Genomic DNA, 23,265 nt, shown 5'->3' with positions numbered 1-23,265 from the left:
AGTCCTTATTTTTAGCCAAAGTCGAAGCTTTTAAGAGCATGAATCATACCTGTTTTAATTTTACATGCTATTTAGTATAGTTGAGTAGATGCATAATAGGCTTTTAGAAAAGACGTCTTCATATTCCATATGTGTATTGTTCATCTTTAATTTGTGATGTTCTGTTTTAAAGACCAAGGGTTTTCCGGTTCATATCATATAATGAAGAATTTCTAAGAAAATTCACTAACAGTCAAAATTTTAAAGAACTTGTAATATAGCACTACAGGCAGTGGTCTAAACTTAAGAACACGATCCTTCTTACTCTTATTCTGGTAATCCCTTGTTTATAAAAAGCTCTGAGGCCTGGATATAGTCTAGCCTGTCTGAATCTAAGTTTCCTTAATCATAAAATAGAAAAATTGGACTCCAGTCTCAAAATATTTAGTCTGAGCATATGTTTACATTTTAAAAAATTGTTGAGGGCCTCAATCAGGTTTTTATAGTTTACCTTTGTATTTACATTACCAGAATTAAGGCCAAGAACTTTAAGAATTATCAAAAGTAATAATAGCCCTTTTCACATATTCACAAATGAAATATGCTAAGAAAACTTAATTATAGTATACAGTTAAGACATTATAACTTTAGTGAAAAAAGTTATATTTTTCAGTTTACACTTTGGTAAAGTTTTAAATTTCAGTAAGTCTTTTTAGGTAGTTTTTGTTGAAGTGTAAGATGAAAATTTGGCCTTAAACAGAAAATAGAATATTCTTGGATTCCACAGCAAATCTTGAGAGGTGTTAGTTTCCTATAAATTTGACTTCAACATGGAATTTGAAACCTCATCTGTTAACTTTTCATAATCCAATCCATTATATTAAAATGTACTGATGTGGGCGGGTGTGGTGGTGTATGTCTGTAATCTCAGCTACCCTGTGAGGTGGAGAAGGTGGATCACTAGAGCCTGTCTTAGTCATTAGATGTTAGACTTTCATTCAGAAATCCCAGATTTTCAGATTTTGACCCTTTTTATTATATAGAATTTTAAAAATCACAGTTTTTATATATCACCAGGTTCATCAGAAAAATCTTATTAGAAATCTCTGAAAGTTACAATCTTAGTTAAATTCAGGTTTTCTAGAATTGTAACTTTTAGTTGACAGCTTTGATGTTATAATTTGCCCTACTATAATAGTGGTTTTTTTCTTTTTTTGAGATTAACGAGCTTACTTAGTTCATTTTTAAAAATTTCTCCCCATATATCCAACTGCAATTAACTAGTTTATGTTTTTATCACTTTCAGATGAAAATAGGGTTTGATTTTGATTTCCGCTTAACACTGAGACTCTTTCTCTTTAGAAATTCTGTTTATGTTTACATGAGCTTTGTGCATACATCCATTTTATAAAATGCTATTGAAGAGACATACTCAAGAGTTGATTGTAATATGATTAACATTTCTTATTGATTCATCATGACCCTTCTTAAGTGAAGCTATATTGTTTAAACTGCGAGTGTATGGCTATAGAGAGGTCACTAACTGCCAGTACAACTCAGTGTGGTCATCCTGAGTCCACGAAGGTGCTAACAGTTTTGCCCACCATTCCTTTTGTGGTGTTCATATAAATGGAACATATAAGAAGCAAATGACATCTTAGAAATTTTGCAGAAACAGTGAATAGCTCCTAAAAATGGACTTAAGGATCCACAGGGAGATTGTAGAACACTTTTTTAGAACCTCAGAAAAAGAGTGTGCACTAGACTTACTTTAAAATAGTTGGAGACTGGTGATTATAATGACTGTTCTCAGATTATGTGTGAATGCAGATATTATAATCATACTTGAATTATAGTAGGTGAGAAAACTGCCATAGTTTTACAGGTTAGTGAACCTAAATTAGATAGTACAAAATTTCTGATTAGATGAGATGCTTTAAAAATTATATTTTATATGTTAATTATACAGTGAATTTAATTGGTATAAATGTTCGTACTTCTGTGTGACCATTGTTGTGCTTTTGTCATTCCCTACCCGTTGTTCATTTGAAGAGCCCCCAACATGTTCTCCTCAGCAGTTTACTTGTTTCACTGGGGAAATTGACTGTATCCCTGTGGCTTGGCGTTGTGATGGTTTTACTGAATGTGAAGACCACAGTGATGAACTCAATTGTCCTGTATGCTCAGAGTCCCAGTTCCAGTGTGCCAGTGGGCAGTGTATTGATGGTGCCCTCCGATGCAATGGAGATGCAAACTGCCAGGATAAATCAGATGAGAAGAACTGTGAAGGTATCCACAATTCCTCTATGACTAGTCATATAATTCTTTTCCATCAAGTTGTTTAAAAATTAAGTGTGTTACTTCGGCTCAATGTAGAGTTGGGGTTTTCTGATAACTTCATTCAAATTTTTCTTGGCCTTCTAAACTACATGGAGGGGCTGAGGATTTAGCTCAGCGGCATAAGTGCCTGCCTTCCAAGCAGGCAGTCGTGAGTTCGATCCCCGGTACCGATAAAAAGACAAAAAAAAAAAAAAAAAAAAAAGGAAAAAAAAATAAACTACATGGAAACTTGATTTACGGCATTGCTGTGAATATAACACATACTTAGCCAGTACCCTACAGTTGAACCTCATTGCAGTTGAACCTTGATTTTTAATGACCTTCACAAGTACTCTGTAAAGACTTTGGAAAAATAGGGAATGCTTGGAAATTTTGAAATTTACTATCACCACAGTGAACCCCTGGGGTTATTCAGATAGCTTGTGGTCTTTAGACCCTGTGTATCTAAACTTTTTTCAAATTAAGTATCACAAGGTATCATTTTTCAGTGTGACATTTGAGCATATCATAAGCATAATGTCATGTTCCAAATTACTTTAATTAATTTCACTTGATGATATTTATGTATACTAATAAGCATGTTAGGCATCTTTCTGTCACTATATTTTAGTGCCCAAAGGAAAAAAGTTTACACATAGTTTTCGAGATTCAGGGATGTGACACTAGCATCCTCTGGGCTATGGCAAAAGCATCGTGGGAGATGAAAACATGATGGCAGGAGGATTTAAGACAGGAAGAGATCTCATCCCTAGATAGGAAACCAGGATGAGAAAATGGGATCGGGCTGCTCTTGTTATAATAGTCTCCTGAAGGCCAACTCAAGAGTCCCTTGACTCTTATCTCAGTCCACTCTGAGAACAGGACCTTACTGATCAACTAGGCTCCCTCCGCCTTTTAAAAGATCATGGTGCCTTTGTGCCATGAAACAGAATTCCAGGCCTCCGGCTTATAAACATTGGGAGAGCTCACTCAAACCACAGCAGTGAGGTGTGAAAATTGAGAAATAAGACCCAAACAGGAAGTCATAAGTATGTAAAAATAGCTCGTTTTCAATGAATCCTAAATTAGTTTATTTATTGTAGTCTAAAATGTCTTACTCTTTTCTTTTCCTTACTAACCTTACAAAATATAAACAAACAAGATCTATAGAAGTAGAGTATGGTGGTGCACACCTGTACTCCTAGCGCTCAGAAGGCTGAAGCAGGGGGATTGTTGCAAGTTCAAGACCATCCTGGGCTGCACAGTGGGCTCAAGGCCAGGTGAACTGCATAGGAAGACCCTATCTCAAAAAGACCAAAAAAAAAAAAAAAAATCTGTAGAATTATTTCAGGTAAACAACAGCAATTAATTAGTAAAAGAGGAAATTTAAAGAACAAAGTAAGAAATTTCTTGCTAGATTGCTCTTTTTACTGTTTCTTTTCCCTCTGCTGGTGGACATACCTGGTGACTAAAGTTAAATCTCAAAATTCAGTGTGTTTTTCATTCATATTCAGAAAGTACCTTTTGCATTTGAATTTGGTTTTATATAATATTTAAAATGAAAAAACTATATATTTTTTTCCCAGTGCTTTGTTTAATTGATCAGTTCCGCTGTGCCAATGGCCAGTGCATTGGAAAGCACAAGAAATGTGATCATAATGTGGATTGCAGTGACAAATCTGATGAACTGGATTGTTGTAAGTAGAAATGAAATCTTGTAAATTACTCTTGAGGGAAAATTTTTTAAAAATACATTTTTCTTCATAAATTTTATGTATAGTAGAAGTTTCCTTATTAAGAACAAGTGTTAATGGTATTTTTTTTTGCACTAGGGAGATAATACAGTATTTACAAATGTGAGTTTGATTTATTTCACTTACGAAGATGGTCTCAAGTTGCCTCTGTTTACCTATAAAAGCTGCAAGATTATACTTTTTTACAGCTGAGTAATATTTCATTGTAAAAAAAATACCACATCTTTTTTATTCATTCCATGGTTGATGGGCATTTGGATTATTTCCAAGATTTAGATATTACAAATTGTGCTGCTATAGGCATGGGTGCATATATATCACTATAGTATGACATTTTCCATTTTTCTGGGAAATAGCTGGATTGAATAGGACTTCCAATCCTAATTTTTTGAGGAATCTCTACACTTACTTCCACAGTGTCTGTACCAGTCTACATTCCCACCATAAGTGGAGAAGCCTTCCTTTTTCCCCACAGCCCCGCCAACATTTGTTATCAATTGATTTCTTGAGGCAGCCATTCTTTCTGGAAAAAAACTGAAAGAGTAACCAGATCCAAAATGTACAATTTAGATATTGTGATAATGAAAGGAAAAGAAAATGAGCAAAAGGAAAGAACAAATGGGATAGGAGAAAGAGAAGGAAAAAGGGAAAAATTTTATATATATAGGTATACGTACACACACACACACACACACACACACACACACGTACACACATACACAAGATAGATAGCCGTACTACTAATCTCTTTTAGTTCATCCAAAAGAACAGTTTGTGTTGTCATTGTTTGATTGATCATTTTTTTGTGCCTAAATCTTGTAACCTGAACAACTACTTCTGAGATAACAATATGCAATATATTAGTGTTAATTTCCTACTATTTTTTGAAGTTCTGTACTGGTTCTATCCTTTTTTTCTGTTTCACTTTAAAAACAAAACTTAAAAAGTGTTAATAGTAAACTTTTTGTGCCAAGGATTATCTTTTAATGGTTTGCTGTTAATAATTTCTTAAAGCATGTAGTTTTCTTATGCATAAAAATATATTTAATAAAGTGCCAGAAAAGAGTAAACGTTGTGCCACAACTGAAATTCTCAAATAATTTAGATGGGCATGAAAATCATTTGGTTTGAACTTTGTTTCTGAACATTAGACCGAATTTAACTTCTCCAATGTTTCATTAAATTGTTTCCACAAGTTTCTCAATGGCCAGATGAGTGTAAAAGCTTTCTTAAAATGCAGCCTGAGGTTGCTTAGGCTCATATATATATATATACCTGGAGACATACAGACTCTTGTAGTTTCTGAAAGGTTCATAATTATTGACCGACACTCTAAAATATATCTAAAGTTGATATGCCATAGTGTACTGTAATTAATTCTGAATGAAATTCAACATAAGCCAGATTTACCCTGTCAAAACCATTGTGATGGAACTTAGAAAACTTCGAGTGGGATACTTTTAAGTTTTTAGATTGTTCATTCAACAAACATTTATTGTGTTGTGCTTGATACTCTGCTGAGGATACATGGTACCTACACCAAGAGAGTTTCTTTAGCTGAGAGAGTAGTAAGAATAGGAATTTTTGAACCGGGTACATCTGGTTTGAATCTTAGCTCTTTCCATCACCAGCAAATTATTTGTTAGTTAAATCCTAGTTTCCTCATTGTTAAATGGAAGATAATGATATTTAACCTGGTGATCGTGAGAAGATTAACTGATTTTAGTGTCTGTCTTATTTAGTCTGGCTGATGCATAGTCGAGCTCACAGTAGGTACTTTTGATAACTATGTGATAAGTAATACATAGGAAAAGTATTCCCTAAGAGATCTATACAGGTGGTAGTACAAAGGAGAGTAGCCAGCTTTTTAGAAATGGAGTTGATTGAGGAAGGCTTATAGAAAAATGCTACTTAAGCTTGAGTCTTGATGACTGAAATTGTTCATTGTGCAAATAAGAGCAGAAAGGAGTGAGAAACTACCACATGTAGGTATCGCTGCCAAAATATAAGCTGTGTCTTAAGGGGTGTCAACAAGAAATAATAATATGGTAAGACCATAAAGATAAGATTTTGGAGGACATTGCTTTTCTTCTAAAAAGCATAGGCACTATTCCATTCACCATGGAGTCATTGGACAGTTTTAAGAAAAGGATTAGCCTGACTACCACACAAATGCAAAAGCTATTCAGCAGATGCATTGAAAGTGGTAAGACTGTAGGCATGGAAATCTATTTGGCAAGTTGTTTTCAAGGCAAGTTGTAGGCATGGAAATCTATTAGGCAAGTTGTTTTGGACTATATCAGGAGAAATACAGACTGTGTTTTCTATTTAATATTTTAAAAATACTGTTTGTAACCTTCTAAATTGTTTTCATTATCTACGAATGACTTTTGGTCTGTAATTTAAAAGTGTTGAGGCTGTTGAAGTTTAGACAGAAAATGATGAAGGTCTAAATCAAGAGGAATGATGGTGGTAAAAGAAGGAATAGGTTCAGAGTAATTTCATGAGTAAGAAGGGCTTGTCAACAGCTTAGATACAGATGGTAAGTTGACCCACAGATACCTCACTTAGTGTTACCAGAGTTACTAAGATATATAGCAACGACCAAAAGCTGACATAATGTTTTCCATTAATTTATTTTTGCTTTTACTTTTAATTCACTTGCCTTTGTTTGCTATAGATCCCATAAATACTTCATATATTTATGATCTACTTCTAGAGTCTGGGGGAAATAACAGGTGGCAGTAATGATGAACTCAGTGTAGGATATTTCACATTAGAGATTCCCATGAAATGGTCCATAATAGCTGATAGAAAGTTGTTGATCTTATGGATTTGTAGTTCAGAAGGGAGGTTTGGAACCCTTCAGTTTATTGATGATAATTAAGACCCTAACAATAGAAGAAATCTCCCAGAAGAATAAGTAGAAGAGGAAAATAGTAGATGGTAGGTAGAACTCAGGGAAACAACCTACAATTAATTGACAGAAGAGAATGAAGCCCCAAAAAGGAAGCAGAGAACGAATAATCAAAAATCATAAAACCAGCATTTGGGAAACTAATGCAGGATAATTGCATGAGTTCAAGGCTAGCCTGGATTATGTGGTGAGTGCAAGGCCAGCCTGAACTGCACAACAAGACCCTGTCTCAAAACAAAACACCCAAAAGCCTAAAACTACAAGATTGGTGTTTTAGAAAGCCTTTGAACAGGTGTTTTTGAGAAGAAGATAGGAGCTAGCACCACTGAATGTGTAAAGAGGTCAGTGAGATGAAGTTTATTGAATGTAGCAATTCTGAGAACTTGACTTTGTTAGAGCAGTTTCAGTATAGTGGGTAAGGGTGGAAACCTGAATTCAGTGAGTTAAGATATGACCCAGAGCCTAGAAATAGGTGGTAGTAAATATAAGCTATTCTTTTTTTTTTTTTTCCTCTTCCTTTCTGCCCTTCTGTCTTTCCTTCTGGTTTTTGTTTTTTGTTGTTGCTCTCTTTTGAGATAGGGTCTTACAGTCTGGTCCAGGCTGGGCTCAAATTCACAATCTTCCTGCCTCAAAAACCATTGTATTGGAAAGGAATGCTGAAGCATTAAAAAGGAATAAAAAAGATGGAATATCACTAGCAAAGACTAAAGAGATTCCACAGGCTAATTTGTTACTGATAGCCCCTATATGTTATGTCCCTTAGTGTTATCATTTTTACTTGTTTCTGTTAGATTACTTGTTATCTATCTCAGAGGTAAGTTCAGCTGGAGATTTGAGGTGAAAAGAAGCTTTTTAAAAAGGATTTCCAATTGTGAGATCTAAATTAAGTAGTCAGAATGGAAGAATTTTCCTTCTGAAGAGAGGTTAATACTCTATTTGATTGACCCATTTGTTCTTTCCTTCTGCCTCTGATACCATGCACCCTCTACTTCTTTAAGACTTGAGTAGCTTAGGGACACACGTATGGTGGTTGTCCAGAGCAGCACCCTCCTCTGGTGGCCTGGCCTTTTCTTTGCAAGTCTTTTGATAATTAAGTATTGGAGACCTGTGTTCCTTGCTCTTGGTATTCAGGCAGCCTGATGGCAGCAGCATGTGGAACCTCAGAGCCCAGGCTCATCTGTAGTTCCTAATTTTCTTTCACTGGGCCTAAATATGACTGTTTAAATCTGAAATCTAACCAACTGCTTTTTGGCTTCTTCACCATTCCAGGCAAAATATTTGATGACTTTTCTTGGTCTGTTCCTTCTGACTTAAAATCCTGAAATCCCAAAATAACTCAAAAATGAAGTGGATTTTATCCATATATTGAATGAAAAATTTCTTGATGGTATTTAAATATGTACTTACCATTTTTGTTCCTGTTAGTTTAGTTATACTTCCTAGTATGTTGTTTTATTTTTGTCATTCAATGATAGTTCATTTTGATTCCTAATGATGACGTTTAATTCATATTTTCATGGAGCATAGTGTGTGTGTGTGTGTGTGTGTGTGTGTATGTATATATATATATATATCCATAAAAGAAAATTATATTTACAATTATGTTTATAGCTTCACATCTTTTTTGTTGCTATTTTGAATGCATTGTTATTTTTACATACCTAGCATAGTTTATACGGCATTTCTCATTTTAGATCCAACTGAAGAGCCAGCACCACAGGCCACCAATACAGTTGGTTCAGTAATTGGAGTGATTGTCACCATTTTTGTGTCTGGAACCATATACTTCATCTGCCAGAGGATGTTGTGTCCACGCATGAAGGGAGATGGGGAAACTATGACCAACGACTATGTGGTTCATGGACCAGCGTCTGTGCCTCTTGGTTATGTGCCACACCCAAGTTCCCTGTCAGGTTCTCTTCCAGGTGAGTTAAGAATGATCCATCAAGTTTCAGTTTCTAGCAGAATTACTACATTTCCATTATAGATAACATTATGTTACTTAAAGGTTGAATCAGACTAGATTATTTGGGTTTAAAAATTATCAGATGTTGCTACTTCTAGCACCTTCTCTCTATGCAAAAGACCTTTGGTACAGAATAGTCAAAATTGCCAAATGGTATGATGCAAACGTACCTGCTCATGCTAAGCCACCTGACTGTGCTTTTGAAGACACAGTACACTGAAGCAGAATTAGCTGGTCTGTTGTGAAGAGCTATAAACCACAAAATGTTTAGGTTCACAACCAGGGAACTCTAGTGCTGTTAAGGGTAGGGTAAACCTCCCTTTAGGAAGCAAAAATTTGGAACCAAGTAACAAAAGGGAAAAATACACTATTGTGTTTTCTTCTGACTTACAATGAGATGACAGAGGACAGCTGCTTTAGTCACAGTCCAAGTATACAGCGGTTCTGTGCTTGGATAGGCCATGTTGCTCTCGGAAAGTACAGCTTTATTTTCAGTGTTTCTTGGTGCCCTTAGTGAAAAGCTTTACTTCCAAAGACTTCTGAAAATAGGAGCTTAGGCCAAGTAACACTTTTAAGTAAACAGACATCAAATTTCAGCTGACAGTGATTCCTTGTTGCCATAAATATTTTCAGCAAGTGAAATTTGGAAAGCTACTTGGAAAAAATAGAATTTCTTCCTTAGCTTTGGTAGTTTTGATTCCAGCAATACTTGGATTTAGTAGATAAAGAAAGACTGTCCATTTGTTGTTTTATGCCCTAAAAATAGGTGTGTTTTCTTTTGAACAAGTTTTATTATTTAATCCATGCTGCTTTATAACTTTCATCCTTTACAGTCCTATTTCCTTCAGCTCGGTACAGGCTGTTGAAAACTTCTCATTAGGGAGCAGGTGGGAACTCTTCTTGGCCTTGTTCTAGGCCCTCTCTCAATGGAAGCATTCACTTCTAGAGAACATTCTCTAGAAGTTCTTTCTTCATTAACCATTTCTGATTATTATTTAAAAAAGAGGGCGTAAGTTTTTAAATCATCTATTTGAGTGTGACTGTTGGTATTGTCTTAATTACTTTATCTCCTGAGACACAGTACCTAATACCCACAACTCCAGGTCTGTACTGGCTCAGTTTATAGAGATTTCAGTCTGTAGTTGGCTAACTCCAAGGCAGGGTGGCTGACAGGAGAAACATCTCATGGCCTGGTGATGGGAAGCAGCGAGAGATCAAGGAAAGTGGCAGGCAGATAGACTTTTCCAGACCACATGGCCAGTGACTCAGCTCCTGTGACCCAGACTTCAAGTGGAGTTCTCCACTAATGAATATCAAGCCCTCGTGATCCAGTCACCACTCAAAGCCCCACCTATGATCGTGTGAGGTTTTAGGGGGACATCTAGTTATGAACCATAACCAGTGTTTATAACCCTAGTGTTGAATAAAGTTTTATTTTTATGTATCTTACTCACCCTCAGTTTTTATTCTCTTTGTTTTAGGAATGTCTCGAGGTAAATCAATGATCAGTTCCCTCAGTATCATGGGGGGAAGCAGTGGCCCCCCTTATGATCGAGCACATGTCACGGGTGCATCATCAAGCAGTTCTTCAAGCACCAAAGGCACTTACTTCCCTGCCGTAAGCAATCTGTTTTTCTATGAATATTAAAATACATCTTAGGTTATCTCATTTAATTGTGGGTACTTGGTGACAGTAATGAAGAAGTTGTTTTTTAATACAGAATTTAGGATGTAAAGCTCAAAGAATTTGCCACCACCACCCTGCATGTATAAATAACCAGCCTGTTCTTTGAAAGAACAGAACATTTTTTCACATACCAAGTAAAAATAGAACCGTGGTACATTTTGAAAGATTTAGAACTTTCTTTTTTCTTTATTTTTTTATTTTTTAAAAGTGAAACAAAAAATGACAGAAACAATATAGAATTTTTTTAAAATAGCAAATTAACACTAATATATTGCATATTGTTATCTTAGAAGTAGTTCAGATTATAAGATTTAGGCATAAAAAAGTGATTAAACAGTGAAAGCACAAACTCTTTTGGTTGAACAAACAGAAAGCAGTATAGCTATACATATATGCCTATAATCTTTTCCCTTCTTCTCTCTTTTCTCCTTTCCCAGTTAAATCCTTCATTTAAGTTCCTTAAAAAAAAAAACCACACACCTAGATTTTTTCCTGTATTAAGTCATTTTTCTCTGAAAATTTATAATTTTAAAAAGCTAAAACCTAGCTCTATTGAACTTAAACACATGATTTGAAGGTAATAGATTTTCCTTTATTCATTTTCCTTTTTGCGAGGGGAGTGCTGGGAATCAAACTCAGGACCTTATGCATGCCACGCAGGCTCTGTGCCACTGAGCTATATATATCTATATATATCCCAGGCTCCTTTAATCATTTTGTGCTGTGTTGTAGTCAGGGGTTGTGAGGAGAACAAATAAGAATCAGGACACAGAATTTGTATTATTTATGATGGTCATCCAGAGTTTAACAACAAGAAAGTGCAGGAAATCTGTCCACAACACTAAAGACCCAAAATATTCAGCCAAGGGCCTGAATCCCACAGCAATGTCCCACATGAGTCCAGATGAAAATCTAGAACCCATAACAGTGCCTCCCATGAGTCCAACTGGAGGTCAAGAGCCCAGTCTATTCTATGGATCCGTGCTGGGAAGGCCCAAAGGTCAGCGGTGGAAGCTAGAAAGTCTATGCCAGTGGGGTGAAGGAGCTGTGCTGGTAGGTTGAGGATTCTACACTGGAGCTGAGACGTCACACTCAAAATAAGAACCAGGGCTACCCTAAAAATAACATAGCCATCCTCAGTGACACGGATGCCCTGAGCTCCTCCAATGATAAGAACAGTTCATTACATCCGAGGAAGAGCATGACAAGTTCATCCTGGAGATAAAACAGCACACATCTTCCTCTCTGAAGCGATGCTTGATGTAAGGACGAGAGCTCCCTCAAAGCCACTCTCACCAACTAGGTCCCAAGCTCCTCTGATGACAGTGGCTGGCCACTCTCACCAGCTAGGTCCCAAGCTCCTCTAATGACAATGGCTGAATTTATACTGGGGAAGCTATTTCTGACAAGCTCCTTTAGGAGAACCAAAGGCTTAAACAGCAACATGTAGGAGAACCTACAGTGCCTCACTTGTCTTTTCCATGTCTCTTATTTTTACTGGCAACTTTGCTCAGGTGGAACATCTATACTCAGCACCATGCTGATTTAATTCAGCTGGTGTTAAGTTGACCACCAGTTTTTAAACCATAACATGCTGCAAAGCCATAATGAAATTATTTTAGGGAAGGGAGAGCCAAAGTTCTGAAGTGTACTATTTGAGGTCAGTTCTTCAGAAAAGAAGAATTGTGTTAACAGTCCCTGGAAAGCAATAAGATTAGAAAATAAAAGAATGTCTAAGTCTCTTTCTGGCTTCAATTATTATTACTTTAATATTTTGATTATATTTTTTCTTTTAGATTTTGAACCCACCACCATCCCCTGCCACAGAGCGATCACATTATACTATGGAATTTGGTTATTCTTCAAACAGTCCTTCTACTCATAGATCATACAGGTAATACACCAGCTCCTCTTTTAGTGGACATGGAAATGCTTACCACAAAGCTGCAAGCTGGGCGAGGTGGTATATACCGATAATCTTAGCTACATTCAGGGGCTGAGGCAGGAGGATAGCAGGTTCAAGGCTAGGCAGTTTAGTAAGACCCTGCCTCAAAAAATAAAATGGGTTGGGGTGTGGCTTGTGATAAGAGTGTTTGCTTACCAGACATGAGATCATGGGTTTGACCTCTAGTATGAGGGAGCAATCAAAGGGAAAGACTCCACTTGTGGCCTTAATGAAGTCCCAAATGAGAAGTTGATGTTCACCAGCAAGAGCTTATTAGTAATGCTAACATTGCCCCTCTGACATTTTTTCTTTCAGGGCATTTTACTTTCATTTTTTAATAGCCACAGCTCAGGAGGCTGAGGTAGAAAGATTACAAGTTTGAGGCCTATATAGTGAGTTCAAGTCAGCCTGAACCACACAGTAAGACTCAGTCTCAAAAAACAAGAGTAGTGAAATAGAGTCTAGAATTTGTCAGTGGTTTTTTTGGTTTGTTTGTTTGAGACAGTGTTGTTTTCTCTATCATGGGAGCCTTTTTTTTAGTAAAACAACACAGCAGATCAGAAGAAAACAATGCAAGTGACACAGGATTTCAAAGCAAGACAACAGATCAACAGCAACTACCATAATGTTGTTTGAGACAGTTTTGCTATGTAGTCCAGACCGGCTTTGAAACTCATGGCAATCCTCCTGCCTCAGCCTCCCGAGTGCTGGAATTACAGGCATGCACCACCATGCCTGGCTTTTGGCAGTGGCCTGATGAAAGTTTACCCACCAAAGTGACTGATTCTAAATATATTGCTGCTCTTGTTAAGTAAGATTGATATATTGTAAGAATAGAATATTAAGACCATGGTGGTACATGTTTGTAATCTCATCTACTCAGGAGACTGAAGCAAGATGATTTCAGGTACAAAGCTAGCCTAAGCAATTCTGTAAGACCCTATCTCAAAAAATAAAAAAGGCTGGGAGTGTAGCTCATTTGTAGAGTGCCCCCAGATTCAATCTCCAGTGCTCCCCTCCCCCTCAAAAAAAGAATGGAATATTGGGTTAGGACTGGTTCAGAGAGTTGGAGAGCTTCATCCAGCAGGGTATATTAAGAGTGCAGAATTTGAGAAATGCAGAAGTGCAGAATTCAAGAAAAATGTAAGGTCAGCTCTTTCTTACATGTGTTATTGTGATGTGGAATGAAAGATTTCTCCTGTAAGTGAGTAGAAGAAGTCACGACTAACTAAAACTAATAAATAAGTCACAACAAACTAAAATAGTGTTTCGTAAGCTACAGCAGGAGAAATGATACCTTTCTACTATTTGTGAGACTAGAGCATGTTGACAGGTCAGTTAATATTTTGTCTACCTTCCTTTTCCACTTCATTTGAAAGGCCAGTAAAAGTCAATAGCTTTGTATTCTTTACACATAGAGTGCTGTTTGTGGGCATCCCTCAGTACTTGTTATCTTCCTAATGAGGTGTTTCCTAGCATTTCAGTCAAATGGGACCTTCTACAGCCTCATTCAGGCATGGAAGAACAGTGCAAACTAGAGTATTATTCAGAATTCCCATTTCAGTTGAGAGAAGACTATTTGACATGGCTCTTAACTGATTGTTTTTCTGATTTGTTGTAATGTTGCTGTCCCTGTCAAGAGTATGTTCTAAAAAGCCAAATAAAAAAGTTAAAGGCTGAAAGTTAAAAAGCAGAGAAAAGATGTTATTTTAAAAGCTTAACTACTTTAATTCAAATTGAATAAAAAGTCAAAATTAAGTCACACTTAAAACAATTCTTATTTAAGCATTTCCTGTGTCTCAAAACTCAATTTCTGTTTACTCTTTATTTGTTGAGATCTCTCTCATCTGGGACTTAGAATTTTGTTAATTCACGTCCTACCTCATGAAAACGGAAGTATATGCCTTTTAAAAACAGAAGTACGAGGGGCTGGGGCTGGGAATTTAGCTCAGTAGTGTAGTTGCCCTGGTACCACCAGAAGTGGGGGGGGGGGAGGGAGAAAGAGGGAGGGAGAGAGGGGGAGAAAGACAGCACATCAGTACTAACAGTAAAAGCTTTGAGAAGCTGCTCAGCAAGTCATGTAACTTAGAATCTTCTGGCAGCCATTTCTTGTGAGTCCAGGCAGAGTGACAATAGATGGTTTGCATCCTGGGATACTCAGCTTCTCTGTATCACTATATTTTATGAATTAGCCTATCAGTTTTTCGTGCTTTTATCCATTCTCAGCCATTTAATTTGGTGACAAAGATTATGCATAAAACTTTGGGATAAATGTGAAACAAATAACCTTTACCATACTCAAAATAAAAATGTGTAAGAAGTCACAGAAGTAGGAAAGACAGCAAAGCCAGCACTTTATGTCATCTCTTCACAAATACATTATTCTCTTTCAGATGTTTTGCTGCAAGTTTACCAACTATGGGTCATTTAAAAGGACAAACAAATATAAGAAGTATATTAGTGGGGCTGGGGATTTAGCTCAGCGGCATAAGCGCCTGCCTTGCAAGCGCACAGTCCTGAGTTTGATCCCTGGTACCGATTAAAAAAAAAAAGTGCTAAAAAGAAGTATATTAGGTCTCTGAAATATTTATTATAAAATCCATTGGCCCTTTATGGATATTTAAAATTTATCATTTTGATGTTCAGTTGAAACTGCTCTTATGACGTTATACCTACTTTTACACAGAGAATTAAAACTATTTCCCCAAATGAGTTTCTTTTCCTGATCATAACAGTAATGGGGTAGTTCTGCTCCACAGGCTATCTACTGAAATTCAGCTTTGGTAGTACAATGATTGACTTTTAAAAGAAGAAATAGTTTTTAGCTATTATTAAATTATCTGTCAGGTAAATGATGGTGCAATTAAAGAATGCTAACATGTTTGAGTAGGTGAAATTGTGAAAGACTCATTTTTTCTCATAGGCTGTGAAACTGCAAAAATTGTTGCTTTGTGTCAACTTAAGTACAAAATGGAGAGGTTTTCTAAAGATGATTGTGAAATAGAACTTTTTTTTTTTTTTTTAATATGGTGCTGGGCATCAAACCCAGGGCCTCAAACATGCTCATGGTTAATCAGTTAGTTACAACTGCAGGCCAAGAACAGCTTTGAATAGTCCTGTTTAATTCAGTGATGCAGTTCAACTTGAAGATATTGGAGCACATCCACAGGCTAGGTTGATTGACCTGTTGTCCATTGTTTCCAATTTTACTTGTCTCTCTGCATTTGCAAATGTAAGAATACATGTTGTCCTCTTCAGCCATTGAAAAGTGCCTCTTGACCTGGGCAGATTTAAAATGCATTAGCTCAGAGTTATCAAAGTGAAGTTTACATCTAGAATCTCTGAAGTCTCATAAGGAGAGTTATTTTTCTATAAAATTAACAGTTTCTCTTTTATTTTCCCACTGTATCAGTTACAGGCCATACAGCTACCGACACTTTGCACCCCCTACCACACCCTGCAGCACAGATGTTTGTGACAGTGACTATGCTCCTAGCCGGAGAATGACCTCGGTGGCAACTGCCAAAGGCTACACTAGTGACTTGAACTATGACTCAGAACCTGTGCCCCCACCTCCCACACCCCGAAGCCAGTACTTGTCGGCGGAGGAGAACTATGAAAGCTGCCCCCCTTCACCATACACGGAGAGGAGCTATTCCCATCACCTCTACCCACCACCACCCTCGCCCTGCACAGACTCCTCCTGAGGAGGGGCCCTCCTCCTCTGACTGCCTCTGCCGTGAAGAATGTAAATACACATTTACTTGAGATCTGGAGGGGGGGAGGGAACTATTAGAGAGAGATGAGGCAGACCATGTACAGATAAAGTTATAAAATGGGGTAGGGAATACTGGAGATATTTGTACAGAAGAAAAGGTTATTTATATATTTTCTTAAAACAGCAGATTTGCTGCTTGTGCCATAAAAGTTTGTATAAAAAATAAATTTGTACTAAAAGTTTTATTTTTGCAAACTGAATACACAAAGCATGCCTTAAACCCAGTGAAGTGACTGAGTAGCAAAGGAAACAGGAATGATAAAGGCATCACCGACCAGGGATGTCTGGGCTTTATCGATACCAAAAAATTTCAGAAAAGAAACAGACAAAAAATATTAAGTGTATCCCAGAGCAGCAAACCATAGATACTTGGAAGTAGCCAAATAGCCTTCACATTAACTAACATTTGAGAGCCAAGTTAAGAAATCATAAAAGGAAATAATAATCTTGGACAAAGGGCTTTGTTTTTTCTAGAGATCCAATCATTTGGATCTACAAAACTTCATTCTGGGCATTGCTGTCTTAGGAGAGCTCTGCTGTCTGTGAGATACCGTAGGGATCGTGTGCATGTCTTTTGTCCCTACCTTAAAGCCTACAACTGTGTCAAAAAGAAAGGTTTTTCTAGATGTCTCCACACTGCTGCCTCGCCATGCCACTCTTTAGGCCTTTTTTGCCCCAAGACCATGATTTATTCAAGCTTTTTATCTGAACAATTGATCAAATGGAATTTTAGGAATTTGGGGCGTCTCATATTTTACTAGCTCCATTCCCCATCAGGCTTAGGTCTTCAATTTGACTACTGTTGTTGCTTTAAAAAAAAAAGTTAGCCATATTATTAGTCCCCTCCACTTCCAAGATTTTTTAGTCCTCAGTAAAATGTCTTTTTAGCAACACATATAGACAATGTTTAAGAATTACAAGTCTAATCATTATGTTTTTGTCGTAGATCATATATCCTTGCAGTACTTTCAGCATATAATATCACAATATGAAATCATTTATATATATATATTTTTTTTGAGTAAAACATTTAATATGTTCTGATTAGAGAAAATCTATTTAAAAAGTGTGTGTGTTTGTGTGTGTTACCATTAGCTTTTCCTATATTAACTGTTTGTGACATTTTCATGTTCTTTAGACCAGGTTTTCTCAGAATGATGTCTACATACATACCTCTTCTAACATGTGACATGAATTTGATATCTTCCTGTTACCCACTGTGAATGTTAGGTTGTTTTCAAATTATCCACAAATTATTTTTTATAGTATCCTCATGTATTTTTATGTGTGTTCTCTCTCTTATCCCATTATGGATTAAGATAATTTAAGAAGTTTAACAGGGGATTAAATGAGAAGATAAACTGTTAGAACTTGGGTGGAGGGGAATAACAGAAAAAGTCTCTTGTGTAACCTGCCTGACCTGCTGTCATGTATGGTACTGGGGCTGCTACATCTTCAGCTATCAGGGCTGACCTGTGGAATGATTCTAGCACTGCTCTGCCACCTTGCCAGAAGTTAGCTTCCTGCTTTTCACATGTTTCTAGCACTGCTCTGCTAAAATTGAATGTTTTTTAAACTAGTGTAGATACTGGTGAGTTCTTGTTCTTCTGTGTCTGTCTCTGTCTCTGTTGTTTGTATTGGTGTGACCTCTCTGGTAATCAAGAGCTCCCCTAAAAATGTCAACAGAAAAAAAGATTCAGAATTTTGGCAGGGGCAAAGTAACCTTTCACGCAACTAAAAAATATGTAAGTAACATACTTAAAAGAGGGAAAAAAATTGGTTTCAGGCTAATGCTCAGAATGTTGGAGGCAATTTAAGAACCAGGTGCACTTGATTTTGCATATATACAAATGGTGAACCATCAGTGTCTTTTATCTCAGTCAGACAAGTTTTGCCTCTTCCTGTTGCTGGAACAAAGTGCTTCACAGTCTGAGACAAAGTGGACATTGAACTTCTGATCTGTGACACATGGGCACTGGATGTTTCGAAGATGGGAAGGTTAGCAATAACTGGGTATCAGAGTTCGAGAATTCTATGTTTACATGTTTAATGTACATCTTTACCTGGTGGGCTTCCCATGTGGAAACTTGCACTATAATGAATTAAGAAGAATATTGCCTTGTTTTATCTCAGTCCAAGTGCTTGTACTGCGAAGGCAATGGCCTCTTCTTGCAAAATACTAATTTGTGTGCCAATTTGTTTTGAAATTATTTGAAGGTAGTGCAGCTTAATCTCAGTATCCTCTTTCTAGGATCATTGAGATGGATTCTTGATATTCCTGAGTACTTTTAGTGAGAAGATTGTCATATTTGGAGAAGTGAATGATCTTCAGGTTATATGGATAGTTAAGCTTAAGTAAAATACATCTTGATTACTAAACATAAGAGCTTTAATTGGAAAAAATGAACATGAGAACACAAGTATGGGAAAAAAATGCAAAAAAGGTGATAAGCTTGGTGTATCATAAAATTCACTATTCAACATTAGAAATGAATATAAGTTAATTCAATCTTTAAATTCAGGGCTGGAGATTTAGCTCAGTGGCACAGTGCCTGCCTGGAAAGCACGAAGTCCTGAGTTCGGTTCCCAGTAATCTGCCCATCTTTAAATTCAAGATATTTTTAACATCTTCAGTTATGCATACTTACTGATACTAAAATCTTATCTGGGAAATGAACTTTGATACCACTTGCACTGCAGCAAGCTCTTTATTGGTCTTCTATAACCAAGGTTCTCAACCTGGCTGCCCGTAGCCCAAGGGTTTGCTGCCTGTTGGTTCGGAGAGTATAATTCATGTCTTGTTGCCTGGCAACTCTGATTTGAACATGGTGCATTCCTGCTGGTGGTTAAGCTGGCAGAAACATGTTGTCACATAATGGCACATTCACACGAGTATTAATTTTTCTTCCATGAAATTTTATTATGCCTCTGGCACTTGCTATAATTCTTCTATACTACATATTAAAGATATCTGTTTAGCTGAAAAGTGTAGTTCTTTCCATTCTAATGTCAGAACACTTTGTGATACTCTACCAAAAGACAACTTGATCCTTTAGCAAGTTTGAGAAAATGGACAGTAAGTTATTTAGAAATGAAGGCTTCAATTAAAGTACATCTTCATCTAATGTAGGCCAATAAACTGGGGAAGGATTTTTTGTTTAGGTTGTTACTGGTTTTATTTTTTTTTCTTTGTTTTGTTTTTGTTTTTGAGACAGAGCCTCTTTATATAGATCAAGTTGATCTTAAACTCATTATGTAGCCCATGTCCTCAAACTTGGAATTCTCTTGCCTCAGTTTCCTGAGTGTTAGGATTATGGTATATACCACTACACCTGGCTAGGAAGGTTGTTTGAGCAGTAAAATTTTAGGTAATTAAGGGTTTTATGCATTTTAAAATAATCCTGCAGTCGATACTTTGTATAAGGGCAACTCATTCAGTGTTTAAGCTGTAAAAATAACGTCAATGTTAGGTAGCAGTTCATTTTGGGGAAATACTTTTTCTCTAGTCTCATTAATGGAGACTATTTCAAGTAGAATCAATAACTACAACTTACCTACGCTGTTAGTGAAATGTTACGTGACCTGAATTGAACAGTCATAGTAGAGATGAGAGGTTTGCTGTAGCTTGTTTGTGGCAGGTGGGCTGCTTAGATCAGAATGTTAGAAATGTAGGGGCTTTTGTTTGTTTGTTTAATTTTACTTCGTGGGAAACTTTACAAGATTCAGAAACAAAAATTTGGGACTTTTCACACTCCCAAATATGTCATGAGTTTGCCATTCTTACATCTACATGTATACGGCATCCACGGTTTGTGAAGTATTGTATATGGGCATCTAAAATATTAGTTGGTCAGCTAATAACTGGACTCCACATATGAGACTGTGGCAGTGTATTAAGCATGGACATGGACTGAGTCCTGAAGAAGTTTAAATCAAGTTTTTAAACATACTGTCAGATTTTTTGTTTTAAGGTTCTTAGGAATGAGTCCAAGGCTCTTACAGATCTTTTTTTTAGTTTTGAGATCGGGTCTTCCTAATTAAATGAGTTGCTCAGACTTGTGATCCTCCTGCCTCAGCGTCCTAGAGTGCTAGGATTACAGGCATATGCCTGTAATTTGTTAAACTCAAAAAAATTTACTTGGTATTCTTTCCTTATCTCAAGTCTAAAATAGACCAAGGAAAATACAATGATTTTCAGAAAGCACTATTAGTTCGTTGACTCCTGAGTTAGCATTAGTGTTTTGTCTCAAAAACTAACATTTTCAATTCACGAGTTTTACAGTGAAGAACTTTGAACTTCAACATAAAAATTTTACATTTATAATTTTGTAAAAATTTAAATGGGCATTGTGAATACATATCCTCAGGGTATTTCTCTTTGATTTGATTGCGTATCTTACTAGAGTGGAAAGGGAGATATAAGGTTTGTAGATTTATCTTAGTGACTTAGAATCAAATTGCTGACTGTACCCTTACTTTCTTTTATTGAGGTAAAATATACCATTTTCTCTTCCATCAGAAATTTTTAAATCATTCTTAGTTTTATTATTGAAAAATACCTTCAGGACTTGATAGAATTATAAACTTGATTTTTTATCCTCAGAAGTGAAATATAGACTTATCTAGCCAGATAATGATCACCTATGATTTTCACAGAAATTAACACCAAAGAATTATAGACAACATACTTTTGCTTAACTATCCATTTGGGTTGTTTTGTTTTTTAATTTACCCGAAATTAACACCAAAGAATCATAGACAACATACTTCTGCTTAACTATCCATTTGGGTTGTTTTGTTTTTTAATTCAGTATATTGAGGTAATGGAGATCTTAGAATATCTGTATCAGTGATTAAATATGAATATTAAAAGGAATATAAAGTAAGAAAATGATTCCACCCAGTATTAGGAAGTTAAGTGTCTGGGTTATTGAGAATTCAAGAGGAAAGAGGATATCATGAAGCTTAAACTGAACTAGCCTTACTTGCAAGTGAAGGATCTGGTGCTGCTTTCAGATGTTTTATCTTTTGTGTTTTAAAACTTTTTCTTAAGCTTTAATCTTCGTCATTGTCTTAAAAGTCAACTGGTGTTTCTTGTTCATCGACTTTGGTACGATGGTGCTTTGCAAGGATGTATTTATATTATAATGGCCAACATTTGGTCAGCCCTTGTCCACTTCCCCCTTTTGTAAAATAAGTGCTTTAATTATAACTGTATAAAAATACCTTGTATAAATCCCCTTTTTGATTATTACAATAAGCTGAATTGTAACAAATGAAATGTTGATTTTTATAATAAAACAGTGGAAAAATAAAAGTGTCAATTCCTTTCAGCAAGAAGTTAAAATGCTATATGTTTGTGCTTCGCTGTGATATAAAGGTTGTCGTGTAGAAACTTTATGTTTCAAGTAAATACTGCCCTAGAAGAGAGACTGTGGAAAGGCAGGGCTATGGCCTAGTTCCTTGTCAAGGGTACCTGTGACTGAGAACAGAGGATAAGAAAACAGGCTGCTCTTATTTTCAGTGATGTGAGAGTCCTGATGTGGACATTAACACTCCCTTCCTGTCTGCTAAATTAGTTTACAAAATGAACCTCGCTCTTCTGCTATGGGGCCCAGTTTAGTGTGTTAATGGCTTCTTCCATGACCGTAGTTGTAGTAAAACCTTTGAGTATCTGAATTCCCAGCCTCCAGCCTTCATCTGAGTATACTGATCTAAGAAGGAAGGAAAACTGTTTTATGCAGTAGTAGAACTCAAATTCTAATATGACGTCCTTAGCAGGTGCTTTTAAGTAAGCTTACCTTAATCCTTGCACATCTTACCCATTCTTTCCCTTGGAAGGAAAATCATATAGGCCGGGCCATTCATGGTTAAATCAAAGAAAGGAATGGCAAAGCTATAATTTGCCTGAATTAAAGGTAGTCTCAAGAATGGTGCTGGGCATGCAGTAGTCCCCACTGCTCAGGAGGCCAAGACGGGAGGATCTCAAGTTCCAGACCAATATGAGCAACTTAGCAAGACTGTCTCAATACAACACGAGGGGCTGATAATGTAGCTCAGCAGTTGAGAGTACTTGCCTGTGTGAAAGCCATAGGTCCTACTGTAATGCCACAGGAAAAGGGTGGAGGAGTGGGAAGCTTATGACTTGTTTTGGTGCTTTCTTTCCCCAAATAGGTTTTCAGGGAAGTTTACACAGTCCTCCTTACGTTAAATCTGTGTCTTAAAAATGGTTGGCCTTCTGTAAATTTAATTCAAATGAATTATTGCACTCAAATCTCTGGTTCCATCATTTACACCATTATGCAATCTGTATCATCTTTTCCTCCTTTATGGAAAATTTGTACTTGGGACTTATATTTGCAAATTCAGATTTTATAGAAAATCTTCCCCAATAAAGAAGCTAAAGTATAATTTTATTAATATTTGGCCTGCATGTTTCATACCAGACAGTGGCCTGTGTCTCATTGTCCCTCGCCCAAGTAGTTAATGACCAAACCTGATAGGAGATACCTGATTTAAGCATGAAAATCTCCAATACACACTTTTTTCCAGGCAGCTGATTTTCATTTTTTTATTGGCACATGTCTGTAGTATATAATGATTACATTCACCCTGGGGAATTGGTACATATACATGACATTTCTTAATTTTCTTTTATCCACTCTTCAGTGCAAGATTTTGATCAGAAACATGTTGGTAGTAGTGGGCAGAGGGAATAAGAGGGAATAGTTGGGATTCTACTGTCATATGTTGAATAGCTTTCAAGGCATGTCTGGCAATACGTATACATACATATATATATATAGCTTTTTTTTTCTGTATTAGTCTCTATTGTAGAGGTCTATGTTTCAGAGAGGTGCTTACACATAACACGTTCAAGGCAATGCATAGCACTACAAAGTAGGGTTTGCTGGAGTCCC

The 23,265-nt window shown here is 36.5% G+C and overlaps 1 protein-coding gene across 3 annotated transcripts in view; it reads left to right on the top strand.

Moving 5' to 3' along the window:
* The window catches only part of Lrp6 (LDL receptor related protein 6), a 147,715-nt gene extending 126,053 nt beyond the window's left edge, over window positions 1-21,662 (top strand). For 2 of the 3 annotated variants that reach the window (XM_023565292.2, XM_013153063.3), the window contains 6 exons: window positions 2,032-2,268; window positions 3,885-3,995; window positions 8,664-8,894; window positions 10,417-10,553; window positions 12,419-12,516; window positions 15,980-21,662. In XM_023565292.2, the coding sequence (XP_023421060.1) occupies window positions 2,032-2,268; window positions 3,885-3,995; window positions 8,664-8,894; window positions 10,417-10,553; window positions 12,419-12,516; window positions 15,980-16,274 (1,109 nt within the window). In that variant the 3' untranslated portion in view covers window positions 16,275-21,662. The remainder of the gene's footprint in view (window positions 1-2,031; window positions 2,269-3,884; window positions 3,996-8,663; window positions 8,895-10,416; window positions 10,554-12,418; window positions 12,517-15,979) is intronic. The other variant, XM_063238243.1, reaches the window with a different exon arrangement.
* The last annotated feature ends 1,603 nt before the right edge of the window (window positions 21,663-23,265 follow it).

Source organism: Cavia porcellus, unplaced genomic scaffold (assembly GCF_034190915.1).
Source record: "Cavia porcellus strain 051 isolate PalLab524CR breed Dunkin Hartley unplaced genomic scaffold, mCavPor4.1 scaffold_27, whole genome shotgun sequence".
Lineage (NCBI taxonomy): Eukaryota > Metazoa > Chordata > Mammalia > Rodentia > Caviidae > Cavia > Cavia porcellus.
The sequence above is the reverse complement of the archived record's forward strand: the minus strand, read 5'-3'. Positions and strand labels throughout refer to the sequence as shown.